Consider the following 26,540-nt stretch of genomic DNA (forward strand, 5'->3'; position numbering starts at 1 on the left):
TGGTTCTTCAAAGGGTCGTGGAGTGGAGGCACAGAGAGCGAGGGTGGGGAAGGAGAGGTCCGGGAGGCCTAGGGACCTCCCCAGAGTGCAGGCTGTGGAGACGTGGAGAGATGGTGGCTGGGGAGTCCGGCTCCCAGCAGGATGCATGGCCAACCCTGGCAGAAGGGGCACTCCAGCTTCCTGCTCTCACCAGACTTCTCAGCCTCAAGGGTCTGCAGATTGAGCTGGGCGAGAAGGGGGTGGACTGAAGGGCCCACATGGCCTGGACAGCGGGTGCCCACTGATGATGACTGGCCACTTGGATGACCGCCCTGCAGTTTCAGCTCGCCCCTCCTCTACCCTGGACCGCTGCCATCCCTGGTGTTGGAGTGGGGGCCCGGGATGGCTGAGGGTGGGCTCCCCACCTGTCTGGCAGGACGGGGCTGGAGGTCTAAAATAAACGACCTGCCTGGCTGAGTGTGTGGACTGACTGAGCTTCACGCCCACTTGCCCTGCTGTCCTTTCTCAGCTGAAGCAGACCCGGCCGAAAGGCGGCTGAGCCAGGGTTGGCATGTTGGGCACATGGCACAGCCCAGCTCTCTCTGGTGGGTCCAGGGGGCATGGGCCCAGAGGCAGTGAATTCACAGCCTCAGGGTTCGGGCTGGTACTGGGGGTTGCAGGAGGGACCCAGGTCCCTCTGAGGGGGGGATGCTGGGAGCTTATAGTCTGGGAGGAAGCACAGGGAATCAGGGCATAGGGTCAGAGTAGGGAGAGATCAGGGGCTTTGCCAGGAAAGAACAGTTTCCTTTCTTCATTGGTTAAGCTGGTCTCACATGAACTCCAGGCAAAGAACTGTCACAACTTGCAAAGCCTTCCTTTGCTTTGTGAGGGGCATAAGGAAACACGTAGGGAAAATCTACACAGCAGGTAACTTCCCTGGTGACACAGATAGTCAAAAATCTGCCTGCAATACGGAAGACCTGGGTTTGATCCCTGGGTCAGGAAGATCCCCTGGAGTAGAAAATGGCAACTCACTCCAGTATGCTTTCCTGGAGAATTTCCTGGACAGAGGAGCCTGGTGGGCTACAGTCCATGGGGTCACAAAGAGTCGGACACAACTGACCGACTAACACAGAGCAGGTGAGAGCTGGATTGGATTCAGACCTGGATTGGAGCCCAGGCTTTGGTCTTTACTTGCAGTGTGAATTTGGGCAAGTCACTAAACTTCTCTGAGCCTCAGTTTCCTCATCTGCAACAAGAGTAGCCACCTCACAGGGTGGCCTGGGGGAAACCCCGATCTCCTGCTTGGCAGTCTGTGTGGTCCCCACCAAGAGTAGCTGTTGTCATCACCGTTAACGGTAATGCCGTGGTGGCAACACACACACGGGATGCTGGCCCTGCCCTGCGGGTCGGCTGATGCTAGGCGAACAGGCCGGGACATCCACAGGCGGCTCAGCCTTGGAACAGGCAGGGAGAACTCCATGGTGCTGCCCATCTCACGTCTCTGCTGCTCGTCAGCACCTTCCTATAGAACTTCAGTGGTTTTTCAAAGAAATCCCGCGTGAGTGTTGTGATCTGCTGGGACTCCCTCAGGAGCACTGCTTTGCTTCTGTGTGCACTGTCCCAGGTGTTTGTCCAGCATCCTTGACCTCCACTCCATTCTGATGAGCCTCTGGCTCCTCTGCTTCCTGAACCTTCGACAGCACTAGGGCCAGGCCCTGTGCCAGGCGGGTCCTGAATTGTGACGGGTCATCAAGACAGGGTACTGGCTGAGTGGCTTCTGCTCCAAGCTAGCTCAGCTGCCTGGATTTGAAGCTGTGGGTGCCTGTTCAGAATCTTTGTGATGGCGATGTTCAGGGGTCAGGGATTTACAGCCCACCTTTCCGCAGGTGGACGGCGTCTCTCCTTGGGATCCCCTGGGAAATTCTCCAGCAGCCCCAGGAGGTTTGAGCTCCTGCTGACTCAGGGCCTCCTGCCTGGAAGCTGGAAGGCACAGCCCAGGCCAGGGGTTTGCAAACCCCGTCATAGTCTTGGAGTGATTTTCTCAAATAACCTCTGCCTAGAAATCCACTATGGAAAACGGATCACAGTGGGAGGGGCCTGGCTCAGGTAGGAATTGGGGTCAGGGCCTGACATCCATTCCCAGGATCTCCCTTGGCTCAGGACCTTTTCCAGAATCCTCAATTTATAGATGAGAAAACAGAAGCTGGGGGGCAGGGTGGGGCCCAGAGGGCAGGACTCAGGACCCCTTTCCTTGAACCGCAGTACACACAGATGGCCTTCCAGCTGTCCATTCCCTGCCCCAGTGTGGGGGTTCCAGAGGGGGTGCCCAGGCTTGTTTCTAAAGCCCTGCATGAGTTCCTCCCTTGCAGTCAGGATGACAGTCACAGAGCTCTGTCCTGGGCCCAGAGCCTGCAGGTTCTGCAAGCCTGGGACCAGAAACATTTCCAGAGCTCCTTGCAGTGTGTTTCCTTGTGAGAGGGCTTGGAGCAGGTGCTCATTGCAAAGCCAGACCAGGTGTTCTCAGGGAAAACTTTCCATGAGTCTGAACTCGAATCTCTGGGGAGATGAGCTGGGCTCAGGCAACCCCCCCCCCCCAACCCCCGCCCCAGGCATCTGGCCACTTGGCAACTCCCTACCCAAAGCTCTGAGGTCCTGGGGTTGAGCGGCTTCGCTAATCCCCAGATGGGCAGTCACCTTTGCTGGAATGTTCTGGCATTTCTGACCAGGACCCCTGTGCTGACAACTGCCACTGAGACCAGTCTCCTCTGGCCCTCATGAGGGTGCGGCTCCCGAGTTCTCTCTGCCTCTTGCTTGTCTCCTTATGTTGTAAAGGTTATAAAATGAAAACCCAGTGAAGGGTGACAGATTGCAAGCAGAGAATTTCTGGATGCTAAATGCAAATTGCCTACTGTCTTAGCGCATCCAATATGCAAATTGTCTCCCTCCCACTCCGGTGGGGGCGGGGAGAAAACCCCCCCTCCTTGGAGGTGGTGAGCTGTTAGTACTGAATATCAAATACTATCAAGACGGCTTTTAACATGTCACGCTCCGCTTCCTGACACGTAATGAATCAGCGGGAAAGGAGATTTCTATGGGGAAAAGAGCTCTGCGGAAGGAAGGTTACTACACGTGCGCTGGCCCCTCCCCCTCCACCGCCCCTCCCCCTTCATAAAAGCAGCAGAAGGGAAACTGCATTGAAAGTACAGTTGATGAAAGGTAAGGTCATGACCTGGGGTGGGGGCTCACAGAAAGAGAAGAGGGAATTCCCCCTCCCCTCCAAGTCACCTCCTGGTGGCTCTGGGCCACCTCGTGCCCTCTGCTCTCCTGAGGGCTCAGGGCTCCTGATTCCCAGACCACAGTTGGCAGCCCTGCCTGGGGTGGAGGAGGAGGCTGAGTGTTTCCTGCCGAATTCCAGGCAGAGGGGGGCCTCTATAGCCACCCATACACGAGGAGGCCTGGGCTATGCTCCCTGGCTGCTTAGGTGATGTGCCCAGGAAGGCTAGGGCAGGGAGGTACTAGGGATGGGGAAGATAGGTGTGCGTGATTCCTCACAGGCTTGCACAGGACAGAAAGTGGCCAAAGGGCCACACTGGCCAGCAGAAAGGGGTGCGGCAGGGCACTCCTGCAGCGCCGCCACAGTCTTGCTGCTGCCCGGGGAACCCCACACTGGCTCTGCCGGGCGGCCTACAGCAGGCCCGGTGGGAGGACTGGTCTGTGAGCCGACAGCGCTGACCCGGCCTATCCACAAGGCTCACCCTAACGACCTCCTGCAGCCAGGCAGCCGCGGGAACACTAATCTGAATCATCAAAATGAAATCAATGACAATAGCATGGCACCACGCTTGGGGGGTATCTTCAGATGAGCAATTCACCCAAGAGGTGGCCAACCACCAGGAAGAGTGTAATTGAGATCTGGAGGCGGGGCTGGGGAAGATGCACGGGTGAGGCACCCCCTGCCCCTGCCAGGGGCTGGCTGTTAGACAAGGGTTATGTCTGCTCCTTCCCAATTTTGGGGAGTGGTGGTGGAGAGCTTTGGCCAGGCAGGCTTAACTTGACCCCACACTGAGCCGCCCTGTCACCCACTGTGGACAGAAATGTGTATCCCCAAATTCTTAATTTTGAAACCCTGACCTCCAATTTGAGTATATTTGGAGACAGGGCCTTTCAGGAGTTAATTAAGGTAAATGAGGTCCCAAGGGTAGATCCTAGTCCAATAGGACTGGTGTCCTTATAAGAAGAGGAAGAGACATTGGGAGTGAGCACACAGAAGTCATGTGAGGACACAGCGAGAAGGCGGCCTTCTGTCAGCCAAGGGGAGGGGTCTCACTGGAGACCAGCCCTGCCCACACCTTGACCTTGGACTTGTAGCCTCCAGAATATGAGAAATAGATTCCTATGGCTCAAGCCGCCCAGGCTGTGGTGCTCTGTTATGGCAGCCCCAGATGACCAATTAATACATTAATAGTTTCCATCAGGGCTTGGGCTTCCCAGGTGGCCTGGTGGTAGAGAATCCACCTGCCAATACAGAAGCTGCAGGAGATGCAGCTTTCATCCCCTGGGTTGGGAAGATCCCCTGAAGGAGGAAATGGCAACCCACTCCAGTATTCTTGCCTGGGAAATCCCATGGACAGAGGAGCCCGGAAGGCTACAGTCCATGGGGTGGCAAAGAGTTGGACACGACTGAGCGACTGTGCATGCCCGTATGCCATCAGGGCTCAGGCCTCCCCATCCCCAGGCTTCCTGGCTAGGGTTCTATTAGCCAGGAGAGACCCACCCTGCCCTTTCTGCTGCACACATAGGGTGTGTACATTCGAGGGGCCCTGAGATCTTTCTGGAATGCCTCCTTTTTAAACTGAGCAGGACTCTGGGGCTCCTGGGTTCCCCTCTGTTCCCTGCTCCTTGTTTGTAGGGAGCAGACTCCAGTCTCCACGACCTTCCCTGAGTCCCAAAGGGCAGGTTCAAACAGTTGCTAATCAAGGGAGGAACAGCCAAGGAATCACCTGAGTCCAGAGGGGAGAAATCAGAAAAGCTCATCAAGAAGATCACCCGAGAGCAGACTGGAGGGCCCGCACAGACCCTGCACACAGCCTGTTCTTGTCAGCAGCCCCACCCCTGAATCAATGCTATAAGACTCCTCACCAGATCCTCCTGGGTGAGGACACACAGCTTTGCAGGGCAGGAGCCCGTTGTGTCCCCCTTTTGCCTGGCGAAGCAAAAAAGCTATTCTTCTCTACTTTACACAAAACTCTGTCTCTGAGATTGGATTTGGCACCGGCGCCCAGAGGCTGAGCTTTTGACCTCACTTTTGCTGCTGCCTTTTTCTTTTTTCACTTTCTAAAAATTTACTGATTTTTAATTGGAGGATAGATGGTTAGATAGCCTCACCGACTAAATGGATATGAATTTGAGCAAACTCTGGGAGATAGTGAAGGACAGGGAAGCCTGCTGTGCTGCAGTCCATGGGGTCGCAAAGGGTCGGACAAGACTTAGTGACTGAACAACAACAAAACTGCTTTACGATACTGTGGTAGTTTCTGCCATACATTACCATGAATCCATCCCTCTAGGTTGTCGCAGAGCACTGGGCTTGAGCTCCCTGAGTCATATAGGAAATTCCCACCAGCTATCTATTTTACACATGGTAGTGTATGTTTCAGTGCTACCCTCTCAATTCTTCCCACCCTCTTCTTCTCCCCCTGTGTCCACAAGTCTGTTCTGTGTCTCCTCTGCTCCCCTGCAAACAGGCTCATTAGTACCATCTTTCTAGATTCCATACATATGCATTAATATACAATATTTATTTTCTCTTTCTGACCTACTTCACTCTGTATAATAGGCTCTAGGTTCATCCGCCTCACTGGAACTGACTCCAATGCATTCCTTTTTATGACTAATATTCTACTGTATATATGTACCACAGCTTCTTTATCCATTCATCTGTCCATGAACATCTAAATCTTACCCTTCCATCTAGCACATGCCAGCTCAAGTGTCACCTCGCCCTGGAGGCCCTCCTGGTTACTCCAGCTCTGGTCCCCACTAAAGCCAGAGTCTGAATCATGGGGACAGGATGTTGTTCAAGGGCCCTGTTCTATTCTCCATGCTTTGAATGATTCTTGGCACATAGAAGATGCTCAGTGAACATCAGTTCAGTTCAGTCACTCAGTCCTGTCCGACTCTTTGTGACCCCATGAACTGCAGCACGCCAGGTTTCCCTGTCCATCATCAGCTCCTGGAGCCTGCTCAAACTCATGTCCATTGAGTTGGTGATGCCATTTAACCATCTCATCCTCTGTTGTTCCCTTCTCCTTCTGCCTTCAATCTTTCCAGCATCAGGGTTTTTTCCAATGAGTCAGTTCTTTGAATCAGGTGGCCAAAGTATTGGAGTTTCAGCTTCAGCATCAGTCCTTCCAACGAATATTCAGGACTGATTTCCTTTAGGATTGACTAGTTTGATCTCCTTTGAAGAAGGCAATGGCACCCCACTCCAGTACTCTTGCCTGGAAAATCCCATGGATGGAGGAGCCTGGAAGGCTGCAGTCCATGGGGTCGCTGAGGGTCGAACATGACTGAGCGACTTCACTTTCACTTTTCACTTTCATGCATTGGAGAAGGAAATGGCAACCCTCTCCAGTGTTCTTGCCTGGAGAATCCCAGGGATGGGGAAGCCTGGTGGGCTGCCGTCTATGGGGTCACACAGAGTCCGACATGACTGAAGTGACTTAGCAATAGCAATAGTTTGATCTCCTTACTGTCCAAGGGACTCTCAAGAGTCTTCTCCAACACCACAGTTCAAAAGCATCAATTCTTCAGTGCTCAGCTTTCTTTATAGTCCAACTCTCACATCCATACGTGACTACTGGAAAAAACCATAGCTTTGACTAGATGGACCTTCGTCAGCAAAGTAAAACCTCTGCTTTTTAATATGCTGTCTAGGTTTGTCATAACTTTTCTTCCAAGGAGCAAGTGTCTTTAAATTTCATGGCTGCAGTCACCATTGCAGTGATTTTGGAGGCCCCCCAAAATAAAAAAACAGTGAACATGGGTGGAGTGAATGAATGAATGTGTAGTTTCTCGGTTACTCACACCCTCTCCAGCATTGCTCTCTTTTTGTTTTATCTGTTCATTAATTCTCCCAATGAACTGGAAGCATAGCTCACATCTCAATAATAACAACAACAAAAAAATGTTTACTGAACTTACACTACATGCCAAGTAATTTGTTAGGTTCTTTCTGTGTTAATTCCATTATAAAAAGAAATAAATCACAATAATACCTACCCTGGATTGAGTATCTACTGTGGACAGGGCATTGGGCAATGGTTCTCAAAGTGTGGTCCGAGCCATGGTATAATCACTTGGATGTCAGAAGGCACATCCCCTCGCTAGCCCAGTGATGAATCAGAGATTCTGAGGTGGGGCTCAGATCTGTGTTCTATCATCTAGGGAAACTAATGCTGGGAATTTGAGGCTCATTGGTCTAGAGATTACATCTCTCATCTCTCAATGACCTTTGAGGCAGCATTATTGTCCCATGTTATTAATGTGAGAATCAAGACTCAAGAAAGTTATGTCGCTTGCCCAAGGTCACACAGCCCACAAGTGGGGGTGGGGAGGGGTTGTAGTGGTCCGCTGGGCCATCTGCCTCCCATGGGTCTTCCCAGCCTGCATCCCTCCCAGACCAAGGAATGGCTTGGACGGTTCAATATGGGTGGAGAAGGGAGGGTAACGCCTATCAGAAGGTCAGGGGTTCCTTCCACTGGCTTCACATCTTAGAGAGATGGGTTCGGATTTCCTGGGGGCTGGTGAGTGTGCAGGAAACTCAGACCGGCCCTGGGGCTGGGCCAGGGGCTGCCCCTCACTGCCCTGCTGTCTCCTGCCCTCTCTGACTCTGGAGGGGCCTGGTTTTCTCAGAAGGGCCAGGTGGGCTGGGGGTGGGGAGGGGACAGAAGTTCTAAAGCCTCTGGCTCTTCCTTCAAGATCATTCTCGCCTGGGACCGGGCCAGCTGGGCAGCAGGGTGGGAATGTGCAGCCCAGAGCTGACTGTGCCACCCAGAGCAGGACAGAGGAAGCCTGCCTTGGGCTCCCAGGGGCGGGGCAGGAAGTGGGAGGCAGGGCCTGCTGTGCACCTGCTCTTGGAAGAGACGGGGGGAGTCTGTGCAAGGAGAACATCTCAGCACCAAGACCGAGACTGCTGGGGCTCCTGGAGGCCTGCCTGGCCTTGTTCATTGCAGCCCACCGGGATGTTGCTGCTCAGTCGCTAAGTCATGTCTGACTCTTTGTGACCCCATGGACAGAAGCACGCCAGACTTCCCTATCCTTCACCATCTCCCAGAGCTTGCTCAAACTCATGTCCATTGAGTCAGTGATGCAGTCTGACCATCTCATCCTCTGTCATCTCCTTCTCATCCTGCCCTCATTCTTTCCCAGCATCAGGGTCTTTTCCAATGAGTCAGCTCTTTGCATCAGGTGGCCAAAGTATGGGAGCTTCAGCTTCAGTATCAGTCCTTCCAATGAATATTCAGGGCTGATTTCCTGTAGGATTAACTGGTTTGATCTCCTTGCTGTCCAAGGGACTCTCAAGAATCTTCTCCAGCACCACAGTTCGAATGCATCAGTTCTTCGGCGCTCAGTCTTCTTTATGGTCCAGCTCTCACATCTGTACAGGTCTACTTGGAAAAAACCATAGCTTTGACTATACTGATCTTTGTTGATGAGTTTCGGGGAAATTTCTATGAAAGACAGGGAGCCTGAAGAAAGACTCTTTCTGGAAAATGTGGGATTTATGGGGGCAGCGTTTGTCTCTTTGCTTGGATTTCTAGTCACTGGGGGTGGGGTGGAGTGGAGAAGGCATCCATGGAGTCACAGAAGGGGGTGGCAGGTAGGGGGTGGGGTCCAGGGGTAGCCGTCTTGATTGTCTGCAGAAGTCTCAAACATTTCTTCTCACTGTGGGGACCCTGGGCAGTGGTGGAAATTTCCTGAAGGGCCAGGAAAAAACTTGTGAGTTCAGTGCCCAGCCAGCTGTACAAAAAAGAAGGGCTGGGATTCAGGAACGTCCAGAACCTGTGGGATGCAGGTTGGCAGGACCACGCTGGCTGGGGGGTCGTGGGCCCCAGTGGCTGCAGCTCTTTTCCTCACAGGCGTGTGATCTTGGGCAGATCTTTGATTCCTCTTGGCCTCAGTTTCCTTGTCTGTAAAATCGGTGCCTCTCATGGGTTCACCTGATGACACGTTTCTGTTCCCCACTGGACTTGAAGTCAAAAGCAGGCCCCCACACCCTGGGGTTCTGATTGGGTGGCATCCACAGGAGGTCTGAGCAGGACAGGGTTGATGGCCCTGAGTGAGGTGACCATTTCTGCTCTGAAATGTCATGCCTGGAACACTTTGGAAAAGAATTAGAGAAGTACTCTGGAAGTCCCCTCACCCCACAGTGGCATTGGGACCTGGGGAGAGCAACTGCCTGCCCTCCTTTGTGGGGCAGTAACTTCTGGAAGGATAGCTGGAGCTTGGGTCACCAAGGCAACAGCAAAGATGGCACCTGCTGGGATGGATATTTGGCCTTCTTTACATAGGAGGAGATTGCTTGGTGCTACGGTGAGCAGGTGACAAGTGGCATGTTGGTGACAAAGAAAATCCTCCCACCTCTTGATAGAGGCTTATGGAGGGGACCTTTCTCCTGGCTGCCATCAACCTGGGCTCGTTCAGTTCCTGCCCAGGGACTCAACTCTCCATAAAGACCCCCAGAGGCGACCGTTTAACTGCTGTCCCGACAGGTCACCTTGGAGACCAAAACGGGCACTGTGATAATTTGTCTGGACAATGGTGTCCCCTGGAGGCTCCCAGGCAACCCAGAAATGTGGTCATCCCACAGAAGAACCACGTGACAGAGGCGGGCGGGAGAGGGACCCTCACGTGCCTCTCGGGGCCTGAATGAGCCCGTTTAGATGTCTCCCAGTTGTTGACACTAGAAGGCTGTCTCTATGGCAACAAGGTCAATGGGAAATGGCAGTCGCGTTGGTTTAATTTTCACTGTATTCTTGTTGACAGGAATAAAGGCCCAGCTTCTGATTTCTTGGTTCAACTGGATAAAATTTTCATTAGCTTTAACTTCTCATATCCAGACACCCACATACGATTCAACTTGCCCATCTCACCCTCAGCTCTCATTCTTCTATGGGTCCTGAGGACAACATTTTCAGAAATCTCATCTCGAGAGGTATGGAGGCTGAGCAGGGCAGGGACTGGATGGCATATGTGTGTGGGACACGTGGGCTGTGCCCCAAGTGAGCTTGTAATTCCTGGTTCTGAGGACGTGGGGCACAAGATCCACCCTCCAACCTTTTACCATCTTCTACCAGGAGGCATCAGCTGTATTCCGACAGTGAACAAGTCCAGGGAAAGGCAGAGGGTCTGGGGACTTCTTCAAGGTGGGAGGGACCTCGGGTGGGGGGGTAGGGAGCTGGTTTGGGTTGCTCAGGCATCACAGCAGGAGATTCAGGCCACGGGGGAATAGAGCTTCCTCTACATCCGCACTTGACGTCACAGGTAATCTCCTAGGGGCTCTGCGGCATTAAAAAGTGGCCTTGGCTGAGTGTTTCTGCGCTGGTCCCGCTAGCTGGGCCAAGGATATGCATCGTGGAGCCGTTCAAGGCTTGGAGAATGTCCTGACTTGCTGAGTGGCATTGTTGCCGAGGCGGGGAATTCTTCGTGCTATAGTGAGAGCGTGAAGCCCTTGAGGTTCTCTGATTGTCTAGTGATGTTGAGTGGAAGCCCTATTTGGCAAGGGGAGAGGAAGCTTGAGATTTTCTCCTTCACCTGGGAACCACGTGAGCTCTGAATCTTCTCTTTTGGGCTCAACTGCACCGTCTTCTCACAGGCTCTGCCCAGGGGCAGAGGTGGTGGGAGGAACCGGCTGTCCACCAGCCCCTCCAGGCCACTAGCAGTGGGGGCAGGGACCAGGTGGCGTTCTGCGTGGTTTCCATCTTTCTTTTGGGAGACCCTGGTCTCAGACACCTCCTCCGTATGCTCAGACATGGTGCCTGCAGGGAGGCAGGTGCCCTAGAAATGGGGTAGCTGTCCCTGGCTCCTAACGATGTGGGCCAGAACCTTCTATCTTCAAAGAGAAGCTGAAAATCTGGGGACTAAAAGGCTGGCAACAAATTCCAAGTTAAAAAAAATCACCCCCCCAGCTAGAGCAGGGCTGTGTCAGCCCTAGGAGGCAGTCAGGCACTCCCCAACACCACCACAGAGAGGTCCCCATCAAAGCCTATGGAATCAGTGGGTGGCAGAGTTGGAATGGGGGAATTCTGTAAAAGCAGGGGGTGCATGGCGCCCAAGTGGCCTTGAAAGGCAAGTAGCCAGGGAGAGACAGGAAATCAAAAGAACCATTTCTCTTAGCGCTCCAGTCTGGGGGCCAAATCAGCTAAATAAAATTTAGCCTGAGGGAGAAAGGCATATTTGCAAAACCACCTGGATCCTCCCAGCAGAGCAGAAAAAGAAAGTCAGCCCGTTTTTAAATCAGCCTATCCTACTAAGTGAAGTAAGCCAGACAGAGAAAGACAAATATCATATGGCACAGCTTATCTGTGCAGTCTTAAAAAGAAAAGATACAAATGAACTTATTTACAAAACAGAGATTCACAGACACAGAAAACAAACTTATGGTTACCAGTTGTTCTTTAGTTGCTAAGTCCTATCTGACTCTTTTGCAACACCATGGACTGTAGCCCACCAGGCTACTCTGTCCATGGAATTTCCCCTGGCAAGAATACCCCGGGTTGCCATTTCCTTCTCCAGGGGATCTTCCCCACCCAGGGATCAAACTTGTGTCTCCTGCCTTGGCAGGTGGATTCTTTACCATTGAGCCACCTGAGAAGCCAATGGTTACCAAAGGGAGGGATAAATTAGGAGTTTGGGGATTAACATATACATACTGCTATGTATAATAGCACAATTTACTCAGTATTTTGTAATAATCTGTACTGCAAAAGAATGTGAAACACACACACACACACACACACTTATGTAATTATATCTATTGTTGTTGTTCAGTCACTTAGCTGTGTCTTAGTCTTTGTGACCCCACAGACAGCAGCACACCAGGCTCCTCTGTCCTTCACTGTCTCCTGGAGTTTGCTCAGATTCACGTCCACTGAGTTGGTGATGATATCTATATATTTATTTGTGTGTGTGTGTTTAGTTTCTCAGTCATGTCCAACTCTTGATGACCCCATTGACTGTAGCCCACCAGGCTCATCTGTCCATGGGATTCTCCAGGCAAGAATACTGGAGTAGGCAGCCATTCCTTTCTCCAGGGGATCTTCCTGACCCAGGGGTCAAACCCTGGTCTCCTGCATCACAGGCAGATTCTTTTACTGTCTGAGCGACCAGAGAAGCCCCTATATCCAAAGCCACCAGGGAAGATATCAATGTTGCTGCTGCTTAGTCGCTTCAGTCATGTCCGACTCTGTGTGACCCTATGGACTGTAGCTTGCCAGGCTCCTCTGTCCATGGGATTCTCTAGGTAGGAGTACTAGAGTGGGTTGCCATGTCTTCCTTCAGGGGATCTTCCCGACCCAGGGATCAAACCCAGATCTCCTGCATTGCAGACAGATTCTTTACTGCTGAGCCACCACGGGAGCTGAAAGCTGAAAGCTGAAATATAGATATATTATATATAGATCTGTTATATCTATATATCTCCATCTGATTCACTGTGCTCCAATACTTTGACCACCTGATGCAAAGAACTGACTCATTGGAAAAGACCCTGATGCTTGGAAAGATTGAAGGTGGGAGAAGGGATGACAGATATTGAGACGGTTGGATAGCATCACTGACTCCATAGACATGAGTTTGAGTAAGCTCTGGTGATGGACAGGGAAGCCTAGTGTGCTGCAGTCCATGGGGTTGCAAAGAGTCGGACACGACTGAGCAACTGAACTGAAATGAACTGAAGTCACCGTGCTATACACCTAAAACTAACACATCACTTATAAATCAAATTATACTTCAATCAAAAAAAAAAAATCAGCCTTGTCTCTCTCCTGTCTCTGCACTGCCTGCTCTCCCTCATGCAGGGCTGGGAGGTGCCAGAAGGCATTCCAGTGGAGAAGAGTGAACGTAAGGAGACCCACCCTGCCAGCTCTTCATCTCAGCAGCTCCTAACCACAGGGACAAGCAAGGCTGGGCAGGGAAATCCTCCCCTGGTCCTCCTGCACTGAACCACTCCCCCTGTGAACCACCGAACCGCTCCCCCAGTGACTCCAAATCCAGCTGACACAGGCAGGGAAGGGGGACCTCTGGGTCTTGCGGGCTCTGTGCACTGATGAATGCCCCTGCACTTAAGACAGAGCCTAGGTCCTGGGCCCCCGGCCCCCCAAGGGGACACCGATGTGCTCCTCTTTACAGTGTCCCAGGGCTTCTCATCAATAGGGACTAAGGGGACAAAGTAGGTGATTAAATAGTTAACCCTACTAGGGGGTTATAAGAAGAGAAAAAATATGAGAGACCCCTGTAAGCTAATGATCACTCAAGAAAGCAGGTTTGCTTACCCACAAGACCAAGCAGGGTTGCTTAGCAATAAAATTCATGCAGCAGAAGGAGGAAACATCCCGCCCCCCCCCCCCACCAAACAATAAAATAACGGTGGCCTGAGACCCACATCCTGCTCAGTAAGCTCAGTAAGTTAATGACCCCTAGGACATGTTCTCTGCCCACATAAAAAACAATAATTTGTGGAAAGATGACATTTCACAGTAAAGACCCTCATTGTACTGGGACCTGAAATATTTTTTCCATAGTGTCATGCTGTCTGGGCTTGATGGTGTGGGGACAAGAAAACTCTCCTGCTCAACCTGGAGGAGGAGCTTGATATGAACTCAAAAACGAGGAAGAAGGTGGTCTTTGTCTTCTCTCCCTCCCCACTTTTCTTTTGATTATGAAACTGCAGACCAGTAAGTTTTTAGGGTAGCTCCCTCTTGCCTGCCTGCTTGTAAGCCTCATAAGCATTCTATTCTAATAAGTCACTTCTTATCTATCACTTTGCCTCTCACTGAATTCTTTCTGTGCTGAGACATAAAGGACTGGAGCTCTTTGGAGCCCCCTGAAACACCATCTAACAGTTTCAGAATAACTTCAAGTCAATAAGTGTTTGGCAAGACCCCATTATGTTCTTGGTCCTAACATCTAATTTTCAACCCAAGGAAACTCCTTATGTAGATACCATGTCTTAACCTAGAGTCTGGAAAGGCGTCACCGGGTCCTGAAATAGCCAGAAATGATACACCATGTTGTTTGTGCAAGTTTGAGAGCAGCATTCCCTCAAGCCTCCCTTCCTCCTGAATCTGAGAAACAGCTGATGCTCAAGGAGGCCTGTGGCCCCACCAAGGGGCCGACCCTGATCTCCATGGCAGGGCTCCTTGGCTGGCCTTTTGCCAGAAACTGGGTTAGAAGTTCTCCTTGCAAGAAGCAGGAGAATCTTGCTTGTTAGAAAATAAATGTTCCAAGGGCCCAATCCTGACCTGTGGAATCAGAATGTGTTGAGGGCAGGGGTGGGAGTGGGGTACAGGAGTCTGCCTACCAGCAACCTGCTCCAGAGGTTCTGATGGGGACCGCTGCTCCTGGCACTGAGACAATGTCTGTGTCCAAGTTCTATGGGCCACAGATGACTGGCAGGAATGGGGTGGTGGGGTTGGGGGTTGAGAAGGAGGGAAGTATAGCTTCCCTGAGCCTCATTGTTCCAGCCCCACCCGTACCCACAGAGCAGGTCCCCGACACCAGGTCCACAGGCACGGATGCATCGTGGCCCCTGCCTGCCCGAGGCTGGGGAGCAGGGCTCCTCCAGACAGCTTGCATCTGAGCTGCTCCGCTGATGCAGGCCACCAGGTGGCGCTAGTCGACCAAGAACCGGTTTGCCGGTGGGGGCCCAGAAAGGAAAGCCTTTGTTGATTTTACTTCCTGATGTTCTATAATCACCAGGATTACAATCTAAGCAAAAAAGCAAAACAAATAAACACCGCCCCTCTTACTGGGGCTTTGGTCTTTGTCTGGAAAATGATGAGAAAACAACAGACGTCTTGACTATACAACCCGAGGGTTGTTACAGCAGTGAGGTCTCCCCGGGGAGGGAGAGGAAAGGGTGGGGGCTCTGAAGACCCAGGAAGCTCACTGTTGGTTTAACCTGCAGGGCAAGGAGCTCCTGGAAGAGGCCCCTGAGAACCATCTTCTGTTCTTTTCAGTCTCTGCTGCAGCAGCCACATCTCAGCACGAGGGCGGCGGGGGGGGGGGGGGGGGGCGGGGGGGGGGGGTCCTGTCTCCAGTCGCCTACCTTTGCTGGGTCCTCGTGGCCTGCTGTCCTGCCCTCACCACTGCACAGAGGCCAGGAATGCATGCGAGGGGCTGAGACCCTGGCTCCTGGAGACCCCAACAGGCTGAAGGTGCCCAGGGACTAAAGGTGATGGGGGTAACTGAGGATTGATTGTGGACAGCTAGGAGGGCTTATTTGATCCCCACACTCAACATGGGCCCCACCCACTATCAACATGGTCTTCATCACCTCATCCTTGACATGGCCTCCACCCCCAATGCCAACATGGCCTCCACCTCTCTCTACACACAACATGGCCTCCACTCCTCTCCACACTCAACATGGGCTCCACCCTCTCCACACTCAACATGGCCTCCACCCTCACTACCAACATGGGCTCCACCCTCTCCACACTCAACATGGCCTCCACCCTCACTGCCAACATGGCCTCCACCCTCACTGCCAACATGGCCTCCACCCCTCTCCACACTCACCATGGCCTGCAATCCTACTGTCAACACAGACTTCATCACTTCATTCTTGACATAACTTTCTCCCTCACACTTAACATGACTTCCTCAACATGTTCTTCACTCCCTTATACTCCACGTGAATTCTGCCTCCTCCTCATTGAGCATGACCTTTAGTACCTCATACTCAACAGGCCTCTATCCCCATCCTTAACATGGCCTCCTGCCTCACGTGACCACTGACCATGTGACCACTGCTCACATGACCACTGCCACCTCAGACTCCATGTGCTTTCCATCACTTCATACTTAATGTGCCCTTAAAGCCTCAAGTGTGACGTCACCTCAGTATCACACCCGTGTGTGCGTCTGCCTGTTTCCTCCTTTGTGCCTCCCTGCCTCCTGCCCGTCCCATGTGTTCATCCAGGCTGGGTGACAGGAAGCCTCTTGACTGTCTCTGCCCAGGTTCTCTGAACGTCTGGGTACTTGAAGGCAGAACCATCGACTCTGCTCTCAGTCCGTCTGCTTCGGCCTCCTCAGCTGGTCCAACCTCTTGGATTTGCCTTCCTGAGGGCGGGGCCTGGGCATTCCCCCCAGGGCAGCTTTCCCAAGCACAGGGCTGGGCTCAGGGCAGAGGTTCTAGAAGCCTGTTCTGGGTGGGTGTTGGTGATGCAGGAGTCCCTGAGGGACCGTCAGTGGCCTTGCACAAGGCTTAGCAGGGGTTGAATGCTGAGCACTCACCCTTCTCCTGAGTCTTTAGGAAAAGGGACAGGGTTCCTGCTCTGGATGCAGCCCTGACACCTACATTCTTTGTGTCCACACTGAAGTTTGATGGCCATGGGGCTTCAGGGTAGAGGCCATGACCCCTCCTGCCCTGAGGAGGACAGCGCTACTCAGAGCTGGGGTGGCCTGTGCAAGGCCCCTCGCTGCTGGGGGGAGCAGGGCAGGATCCACCCCCACCCCCAGGTCTGTCCTGCACATCCGCCCCCCTCACTCCCACTGCCACTTCACCCACTCTCAGGGGTGGGGTGGGACGGTCACGTGCTTGCTCTGGCCCAGATGGTGCCCGTGTCTCCACCTGAGGGCTGTGGTCTTGGTTTCCGGCCCCAGAGGCAAGGTGGTGGTGGTGGTGGTGATGGAAGGCTCGTGTGGCTGGAAGGACTAGAAAATCAAGCACTGCCCTGCTGCCTCCCGAGCGTGTCCCTGAGTGTGTGCTTGTGGGTGGTGAGGGCAGCCATGTGTGCATGTGTGCACTCGGGAGTGTGTGGACATTTGCATGGGTGCTCCTGTTTTGCCCACTCAGTGCTACTGAGACCTGGGAACCCCTGAGCAATAATAACAGAGGGGCTCCAGGAAGGCAGTGGGAGCAGAGCCAAGCCCAGAGGTGGCTGGTGGGGATTCCAGATGGCCTCTGGGGCCAGGCAGGCCTCTGGGAAGGCCCCATGTTGCTGGGCAATGCAGGGCTCCCTGGCTGGCTAGAGTGCGCCAAGAGGAGCCCTGAGTGGGGACAGCTGGGGGAAGGGCTGAGAACACAGCTTAGAGCTCCTGCCTTTATCCCTCACTCTGGATGGAACAACCTTGCCACCTGCTAGCTGGGAAGCGGCTGGCATGCCTATCCCCTCCCAGGCTGCCAAGGAATGGGGCAGGGAAGAATGCCATGGCCCTCAGAGGTGAGGGTCCACTCCAAGGGAACTGGCTCCATCTGGCTTCCTGAGGGTGGAGGGTCTGGGCCACTGTGGTTCTGGGCAGCCAAGGATCACTGAGCAGGTTTCTTGCCAGGCTGGCGGGACTGAGGTGCAGGGCTCATCTGGCCCGTCATTGCTCCCACTTAAGGTTGATCGAGAAGGAGCCGACCCCACCTGCCCAGCCCCGCTCACATTATGGCAGTGTGGGGGCCAAAGAGGGTGCTCTCTCATATCAGCTGCACTGTAACAGACCCTGGGGTTTGCAAGATGAGACCTGCTGACTTTTAGATCATGTTCACTTGAGTTCTAAAAACTCCAACCCTCAGACAGATGGAACCCAGGGTATCCATCCTCAGGCCTTGAGTTAAGCTGAGCCAAGCCTTTCTCAGCTGAGGCCTTACAAGAGGCACCCTGGCTGTACTGAAGGACTCAGTACAGAACTGAGAACTTATTTCCAGAGAAAGTTAGGATGTCAGTACTTAGAAAAGTCTTCACTTCCCAGATTCCCTTGCCAACGAGGGGGTGACTACCACTGAATTCTAGCCAATGACATATGAGTGGAAGCGTTGTATGCCACTTCTGGTTCCTGTCTTTAAAGTTAAGAAAGTTGCTCTCCTTCTTCTTTTCCCACTGGTTGGAATGCAGTTATGATGGCAGGAGCTGGAGCAGCTATCATGGAGCCACATAAAAGATGGCAGTACCCTAGGAATGGCAGAACAACCAGCTGGAAAGAGCCAGGATGGCTGATCCGATTCCTGTCCCTGTGAGGCTGCCCTATCAATCCTGAATTGCTCTGTGAAAAAGAAATAAGATTTAAGCCACTGTTCCTTTTATCTTTGTCACAGAAGCAGGACCCATATTCTAAATACTGCTGAAGGGATTGCAAAAGACAGAAGGCATCCTTGGAAACATGCTGGGAATTCCTATCAGTTATCTGAATATTTTTTTCCTCTCTCTCTCTCATTTTTTAAATCTGGAGGAGGCATCTTTCAGTTTGCAGACTGAAGGAAAGTCCCCATGCAACAAAAGGTCACCACTGCAAGAGTCAAGGTGGAGTTCTTGGAGTCAGTCTGGCAAGAAGCTGGGGTCTGTGAGATCCTCCCACCCACCTTCAACAGGTGAGGCAGAGGCTGAGGAGCAGTTTCACTTCACCCCTGATACGCACAACATTTTGATTGAACCACTGACAGCTCTGCTGTAGGGCAGGGAAATTTGGAAACATCAGGAAATCAAACTGTGAAGTCTTTGAAGGAATGTGATTTATGTGAAAATGTGATGAAGCTAATGTGTTTGGCTCCGGCGTTGGGTGGCACGCCTGATTCTGGAACCAAATCTGATGCCTTCCTGGCTCGCAGCACACACCTCTGCTTTCCCCAAACACGGGGAGCTGGTGCCCTGTGTGTGTGTTCCAAGCCCGATCGGCATCTAAAGCTTTTATTGGAGCCATATTTCCTGGGCCGTGTTTCCAGGCTGTGCACGTGTAACCAGACCCACACACACACGCATGCACACACACACACACCGCCTGAGTGACTGCACCGTGCTGCTCCCGCCCCCGGACACCACAGAGCCAAGTGTGATTAGACTTATGAGGAGTTTGCTGTACTTTTCCATAATTCCCGTGATGCACTGCAGGCTTTTGGAAAGGCGCTCACAGTTCCCTCCTGTTGGGCATCAGGGTTGGACCGAGGTCTGTTTCCAGTGCCTGGAGTTCATGGCTTAACCCCTTCCCCTGCTGTGGGGACATGCACTCCTATCGGGCTCCTGTGGGTGAGGGTGACTTTTCTGGGGAAGGGCCCCTTCTGAGAACGGGGGATGTGAGGAGGTAGAGACAATGAAGAGAGAAGGAAGCATCTCAAACAAGAGGATGGGGGAAGGAACTGGGGTGATGGAGTGACTTACAGGAAAGGGCCCCCTGTGTATGTGTGTGTGAGATATGCTGGGAGGGCCCAGGCCGGAGCCTCTGACCATGGTGATCACCTTAAAAGGTGTCTCTTTCCTCAGGAACATCCCCTTGGCTAATCTCTGGCTAACTCGGTCTCTGGAACCTCCCAGGACATGGAATGAAATAGTGGTCTCAGTGCCTTGGACCTGGGTCTGCAGAAACCCAGGAGCCAAGACCAGCCCCACGGAGCTGGCTGGGTGATGCTGGACTTGGTAGAGAGAACGCTGGACTCTTTCTCTCACTTTACAGAGAGGGAACTGGGGTGCAGTGAGGGTGGGTGATGGGCCTGAGGTCACACAGTGGAGCAGTCATGGAGCTAGACAGCGCACCCCACTCCTGAATGCCCAGCTCTCACTCAACCAGCCTGACTGGGTGGCGCCAGTGCCCAAGGCTAGCGGAGTCCTTGCTGCTGCCCAGCCAAGCCTCTGCCAAGAGGAAGTGTGGGCAGGCCTGGGGAGAAAACCCAAGGCCAAGGACAAGCCCTACACATTTAGACACCACTGAATGGAAGGGGTGGGTGGGCAGGGGTCAGAGCGGAACCCCTGGCACCATTACCTCACTCTCCACCCAGCCCGGCCTGGCCATGGAGGGTGCCACCGGGCAGCTCTGGTCCCAGGGCCTGGCCACTGGGGTCTTTGTCAGGTACTCAGGTCCCTGAGGGCAGTGGATCAAGCTGGGTCCAGCCACACTCATTCAGCACCCCACAGATATTTAGAGAGAGCCCTGCATGTGCCAGTATGGTGGGGGGGCCTGAGGAACAGCAGACAGGAAGTACCCATGGGAATGAGCTGGGACGTCTCCCAAGTTTCCAGGTCCTCTGCAGAGCTTTGCAGAGCTCGCGTGGCCCCTTCCAGTTAATTGTGGGAGGCTGGCTTCAGTCTGGTGTCTCCCTGAGAGGTGTCAGGAGGCCCGGGGTGCTGGGGCTGTGAGGTCCAGCCTGGGTGGTCTGGGATGGTCAATGGAAGAGGCACTGTTTGGGCTGAGGTGGAAGGATGAGGTGGGTGAGCAGGTAAGGGTGGAGGAGAGCCAGGCAGAGGGGGGTCGAGAGACTGCAGTTCCCATGGAGGGACCACCCGGCCGGCAGCCCGGGAAGGTGGGGGCAGCAGCGTGCCGAGAGTGGAGGAGCTTCGGGCACACCTCGGAGCTTGTGCTCCGTCCCAAGGGTGCCAGATGGCTTCAGCTCAGGATGGTTCCACTGGACATAACCCGAGCCTGGAAGACGCCAGGCCTCCTGGCTTTAGTTCCTGGTGGCAGCAGCAAGGGCAGGCTGGCCAGACCCTCACCTTGGGCACGTGGTCCAGGAGGAGAGCATGGGGGACCTTAGTCTTGGGGTCGAGCCCCTGAGGGGGCTGGCGCATTGGCCTACTGGTGTCTACTTCCCTACACAGAGGCTTCCCTGGTGGCTCAGATGGTAAAGAATCCAGCTGCAATGCAGAAGACCAGGGTTTGACCCCGGGGTTGGGAAGATCCCCTGGAGAAGGGATGGCAACCCACTGCAGTATTCTTGCCTGGAGAATTCCATAGACAGAGGAGCCTGGTGGGCTACAGTCCATGGAGTCACAAAGGGTTGGACATGACTGGGTGACTAACACTTTCACACTTTCACACTTTCCCTGCACAGATGCTGTCCTTCCTGACTCCATCCTCAACCTGTGGCTGGTGGGGGCAGGGGCCATCCTCATCTGAATACTGAGGGCCTCTTTGGATGAGCTGGTCACTGCAGGTGCCACCTGGCCATGGCTCAGACACTCAGTGACCCAATACTGTCTCCAGGAAAGGACATTTCACTGGCTCTCTCTACATGGTTCTTCCCTGCAGCTCCACTTCCAAGGGGGCACAGGTTCTTAGGGCCCTCTTGACTGGCTCAGTTAGGTCCCATATCATGACTGGTCTTTGCCCTGAGCCTTGAGAGATCAGTGTTCCAGAGCCCAGGGCCCCGTGCGCTGCACGGCTTTCCTTGGGTGTGTTCTCCCTGAGCCCCACCATGCAGGCAGCAGGAGAGGCCACCCAGAGCCCCGGTGGCTGCCCATGGAAATGAGACACCGGCCGCATCCGGCTATCTGGACACGCTTGGTGTTTTGCATTCAGTGATCTGCACCTGACAGATGCTCCCGAAAGCATCACTCCGCTGACAAAATGAAATCCAGCTCAGTTCCCACCGTCTGTGTGTCACTGCGTCTGGGAGCAGGGCAGGCCCCGTGCCCAGGAACAGATGGGCTGAAGCCAGAAGGCAGCCAGCCCGTCCTCAGCCCACGGGCCTCTCCCTCCCCAGACTGCCACCGTGATCCTGTCTGCGGCCTGCAAGACAGCAGTCGGGGCACTCCCAGCTCTGCTCCTCGCTATGGGTTTTGGGTTCCGGAACCCCCTTTCTCATCTGTAACGCAGGCTGACATCCTGGTTCTGGCTGTGGCTTAGGGAGTCCGCCCTCAGGGACTGTGGGCTGGGCAGGGTCCTTGTAAATGCTGAGTTCACCGTCATCCGAGCAGAATGGGGCTCCCACACCTGGGTCTCCACTCCACGGAGGACCTCTGGCCCCGTCTGGGTGATGCTGGCCGGGCCCCAGTGCACCCTGGCCGGCTGGCCACGCCTACTCACACATGGGCTTCAGCTGCCCAATGAGCTCCTCCTTTGTCCATTTCGCCCACTCCTTCTTGTCGGTGTTGATGGAGCAGAGGATGGGGCCACAGGGCTTGCCGCAGTCCTCGATGGCCGGCACGTTCAGGTAGTGCACCAGGACGATGTCGGGGTTCTGGGGGAGAGCACAGACACTGGGCAGCATAAGGGTGGCTGGGAGCCCGCCCAAAGTCACCCCGCCCACAGTCATCCCACAGGCCCGGACAGGCTGCGCATCCCCATGCCAGGCTTTCTCAACCTGGGCACTGCTCACCATTAAACCAGCTCATTCCCTGTTGTGGGGGCCACGCTGTGAAATGCAGGATGCTCACCAGTAGCGCCCCTGGCGATCACCTGCCAGAGGCTATCAAGCACTGCCTCCTTCCTCAAATCTCCAGATTTTGCCCATTGCCCCTTGGGGCACCTAAATTGCCCCGAGTTGAGACCCACTGATCCACATGTGAGCAGCTTCATGCATAAGTAAAGACCACACGTACATGCTCAGTGGCTCAGTTGTGTCTGACTCTTCAGGACCCCATGGACTGTAGCCCGCCAGGCTCCTCTGTCCATGGAATTTTTCAGGTAAGAATACTGGAGTGGGTTGCCATTTCCTCCTCCAGGGAATCTTCCCCAACCCAGGGATGGAATCCCCATGTCCTGCATTGAAAGGTGGATTTTTTTTTTACCATTGTGTCACCTGGGAAGATGTAATTAAGGACCACATATGAGGTAAACGTATCTCCAGCCCCACATCCAGGACCTGTGCCTACAGCTGCCCAGCAGCCCTGGCCCCTGTTCTGTGCTCTACATGCATTTCCCCTTTGCAACTCTCTGGACTCCCCCCGCATGGGCATCACCACCACCCTCCTCCTGCGGGAGAAATGGAGTTCCTGGAACTTAACATGCAAGGATCAATTTTTTTCGGCCATCCTGTGTGGCACATGGAACTTGCCCCACTAGGGATCGAATCTGTGCCCCCTGCAGTGGAAGCATGGCATCTTAACCACAGAAGTCCAAGGCACCCACTTCTAAGAGCTGGATACCCTTCTGCCCCTCAGCCTGTGGTCTCCCTGAGCAAGCATCACCCAGGAGACAGCTGTCACTCAGAGTCTTTGAAAACTCAAAAAAAAAAAAAAAAAAAAGAGTCTTTGAAAACTCCTCCTCGGAAATCTCCGGATCTTTTAAGTGGAAAGAACTCTCTCTGTGAAGATGCTGAAGACACATTTTGTCCTCAAATGGTTTCATTGAGATGGGTCAGCCTCTTCCCATCAGATCCAACTCAAAGTGCCCTCCATTGCTCTGCCCATCACCAGCTCTGGTAGCCACTTGCCAAAGGGGCTTTTGTGGGGAAGCAGCTACATTGCAAAGACCACAGGCCCCTCTGTGGCTTTCAATGACCGCCCCCCACCCCAGCCCCATTCCCAGAAAACCAAGCTGTTCATTGGGCCACGTTGGGCCTGATAATGCTGTTAAGAAAAAGCAGCCATTGCACTGAATAAACCAGAAAGGACTTCTACCCCAATCAGAAAGTATTTCTTTGCTTTCCTTTCTTTTTGCGGCCATGCTGTGTGGCACGCAGGATCTTAGTTCCCCAACCGGTGATAGAACCTAAGTCCCCTGCAGTGGAAGTGCAGAGTCTACCACTGGACTATCAGGGAAGTCCCAGAAAGTATTTTTTGAAGCATAAAGAAACATATGATAATATATCAAGTACAGCAGGAAACTGTGGAAAAGTCACTTGGAAGACCCCATCCTCTGCTGGTTCCCAGATCCACCTCTTTGACTTTTCCCTTCTAATACCCAACAAGAGGAGTCCTGGGTGGGTGGGTATAAGGACCCCCATCATGGAGTAGCTTGAGTCTGCCATCACCTTTTTGGATCTGATCAGAGCAAGAGTAATATAGGACTTTGTGACTCAATCGATGCGTTAATAAATAAAGACTCAAGATGACACCACGACCAGTGCAGGAAGGTACACTGGCATCATTTTAAAAGATTTTCAATAAGGGTTGAAACGCAGAGTTTTTTTCTGGCCAACGCTCAGTTAACCAGGAAATTAAATCAACATGAACAGGAGCTTCTCTTTAATGGCGGCATTTCTAGATTGCAGTAATCATGCTTCTTAATAATAATGATAATCCCTGACATCGGCACCGCACTTTCTTCTTCTCAAAGCACTTTCCATCCATTATCTCATTTGTTGGCTGTGCAAGCCAGGAAGGCAGGCTGGGCAGGGCAGTGCACCCCTGTCTACAGTGAGGACCCTGAAGCCCAGCGAAGCTGTGTGCCCAAAACTGTGTGCCTGGCAACGGACAGAAGACGGGGCTGGAAGTCAGGGTTCTGACTCTACTTTCAAGTCCTGCTGAGATCTGGTGGCCTCTCTTTGCCCAGTCTAACTGCTTTCCCGTTTCCTGTTTTACTTCATCCTTACAATATGCCCACGAGGCAGGTGGGCTGGCTAGATCTGCCATGCTCGTGGCCTGGATGGGGTAGTCCAGGAGATGAGGGGCCATACACCTGCATTCCAGCCCTGCATCCTTCCTACAACCAGCACGCTGGCCTCCCCAGGCGGGGAGCTCCTGCCTGAGCCTGTGCCTGGCCAGACAGCAGCGCTAGCTGCTGAGCGAGACAGAGTAAAGATCAAAGGGACACAGGGACCCCAGGGCTTCCTCTGATCCCAGCCCCAGGAGCAGGAGCCCGGCCCTGCAGGGAGGAAGCCAGGATGCCAGATGTCTGAGAGATGAAAGGCCCACAACTTCCTGCCCCACTGCCCCACTGAGCACAGCCTGGGTGCTTGGAAAAGCTGTGGGAGGGCATGGTAGTGGGTGGGCGGGCAGGTGGGGACCTGGGGAGCAAAGGGCAGCCCTCACCTTGCATCAAAACTCCCAGAACTTGAGTTCCTGCCCTGTGGCACTTGTACTGTCCTAATTCAGGAAGCCCCATCCCTTCCTTCCAGGTCCAACTCCATTTCTGCTTAACCAGCTTCCACCTACCCTATGAAGACAGGCACAAGGTTTGCCTCCTCCTCCAGGAAGCCCTTCTGGACACCTCACCCTCTGTACTTCCACCACAGCAAGGTGGAGATTGTGTTTGTGTCTTAATAGTCTGTGGACCTCTTTATCTGCTCAACAACAGGGACAATGCCTAGGAGCTATCACTGTGTTGGGCAATGCCTGCTGCTCATTTCATGTTTGTAGAATTGCATGAGGCTGACTTTGGATGCAACCAGTCCATTCTGAAGAGATCAGCCCTGGGATTTCTTTGGAAGGAATGATGCTAAAGCTGAAATTCCAGTACTTTGGCCACCTCATGCGAAGATTTGATTCATTGGAAAAGACTCTGATGCTGGGAGGGGTTGGGGGCAGGAGGAGAAGGGGACGACAGAGGATGAGATGGCTGGATGGCATCACTGACTCGATGGATGTGAGTCTGAGTGAACTCAGGGAGTTGGTGATGGACAGGGAGGCCTGGCATGCTGCGATTCATGGGGTCGCAAAGAGTCAGACATGACTGAGTGACTGAACTGAACTGAACTTTGGATATTCTGTTCTTACTCTTCCCAGACTTGTGTTCAACTGACACCTAGCTTTAGTTTTCAGTGTCTTTGAAGGGCAGGGCAGCTTCTCTGAGCATGGGGTGTTCATAGAAAGCTAAAGGCAAGGCTGGTTCTTAACCTTTTCTGGGTCTAAGGCCTCTGAGAATCTGATGAAGGCTGGGGCTTCCCAGGTGGCTCAGGGGTAAAGAATCTATCTGCCAATGCAGGAGACCCAGGTTCCATCCCTGGGTTAGGAAGGTCCCCTGGAGAAGGGACTGGCAACCTACTCCAGTATTCTTGCCTGGAGAATCCCATGGACAGAGGACCCTGGTGGGCTACAGTCCAGGGATCACAAAGAGTTGGACACGATTGAACAAGTGAGCATGCACACATGGCTTCTCTGCTCCCAGCCCAGAAGGATGCCCGAGGTGCATCAGCACTGCATTTCAGGAGTTCACACATCCAGTGGTCTGTGGGTGCTCTGCCTGTTGCCAGTGACGTAGGGACTCAAGATCCACCACAGCCCCGTTCAATACACCCAACACATACATCTTCCCAAGTGCCTCCATTCTAGGCCTTATGCTTCTCAGCGGCCTTGATAGCCTCAGTCCCTGATGGCTGCAAGGAGGCTGGGTTTGGGATTAGGAAAGGCAGAAGTGGGCTGCGTCATGGTTTATATCTTTAACACAAATTCCATCCCTGGGCCTGGAGTTCCCACAGCTGAAATTCCTGAGTTGAATTTTAAATAACGACTTCCTGGCTTGAGGCCGGTTTTAAGACACAGAGTGATTGAGGTATTTTTGGAAATTGGGGGCACACATCACTTCTTGGCAACGTTGTGATTTTATTCATTAGTTGTACATTTTATTGGGTGTTTCTGGCAGAAAAATATATTAGGCGCAGAGCTCCAATGCTTCAGTTTCATGGGGGAGCTCATAACAGTGTCAGATCCTGAACGAGTAGGGAGCTGCCAGCCCGGTGGGGCAGGCTGGCTCCAGGGGAC

The 26,540-nt window shown here is 53.3% G+C and overlaps 1 protein-coding gene across 4 annotated transcripts in view; it reads right to left on the bottom strand.

The window, feature by feature from the left end:
• The window catches only part of CAMTA1 (calmodulin binding transcription activator 1), a 994,006-nt gene that overhangs the window by 101,003 nt on the left and 866,463 nt on the right, over positions 1-26,540 (bottom strand). For all 4 annotated transcript variants that reach the window (XM_059875731.1, XM_059875732.1, XM_059875734.1 and 1 more), the window contains one exon: positions 21,985-22,138. In XM_059875731.1, coding sequence (XP_059731714.1) covers positions 21,985-22,138 — 154 coding nt within the window. The remainder of the gene's footprint in view (positions 1-21,984; positions 22,139-26,540) is intronic.

Source organism: Bos taurus, chromosome 16, assembly GCF_002263795.3.
Source record: "Bos taurus isolate L1 Dominette 01449 registration number 42190680 breed Hereford chromosome 16, ARS-UCD2.0, whole genome shotgun sequence".
Taxonomy (NCBI): Eukaryota; Metazoa; Chordata; class Mammalia; order Artiodactyla; family Bovidae; genus Bos; species Bos taurus.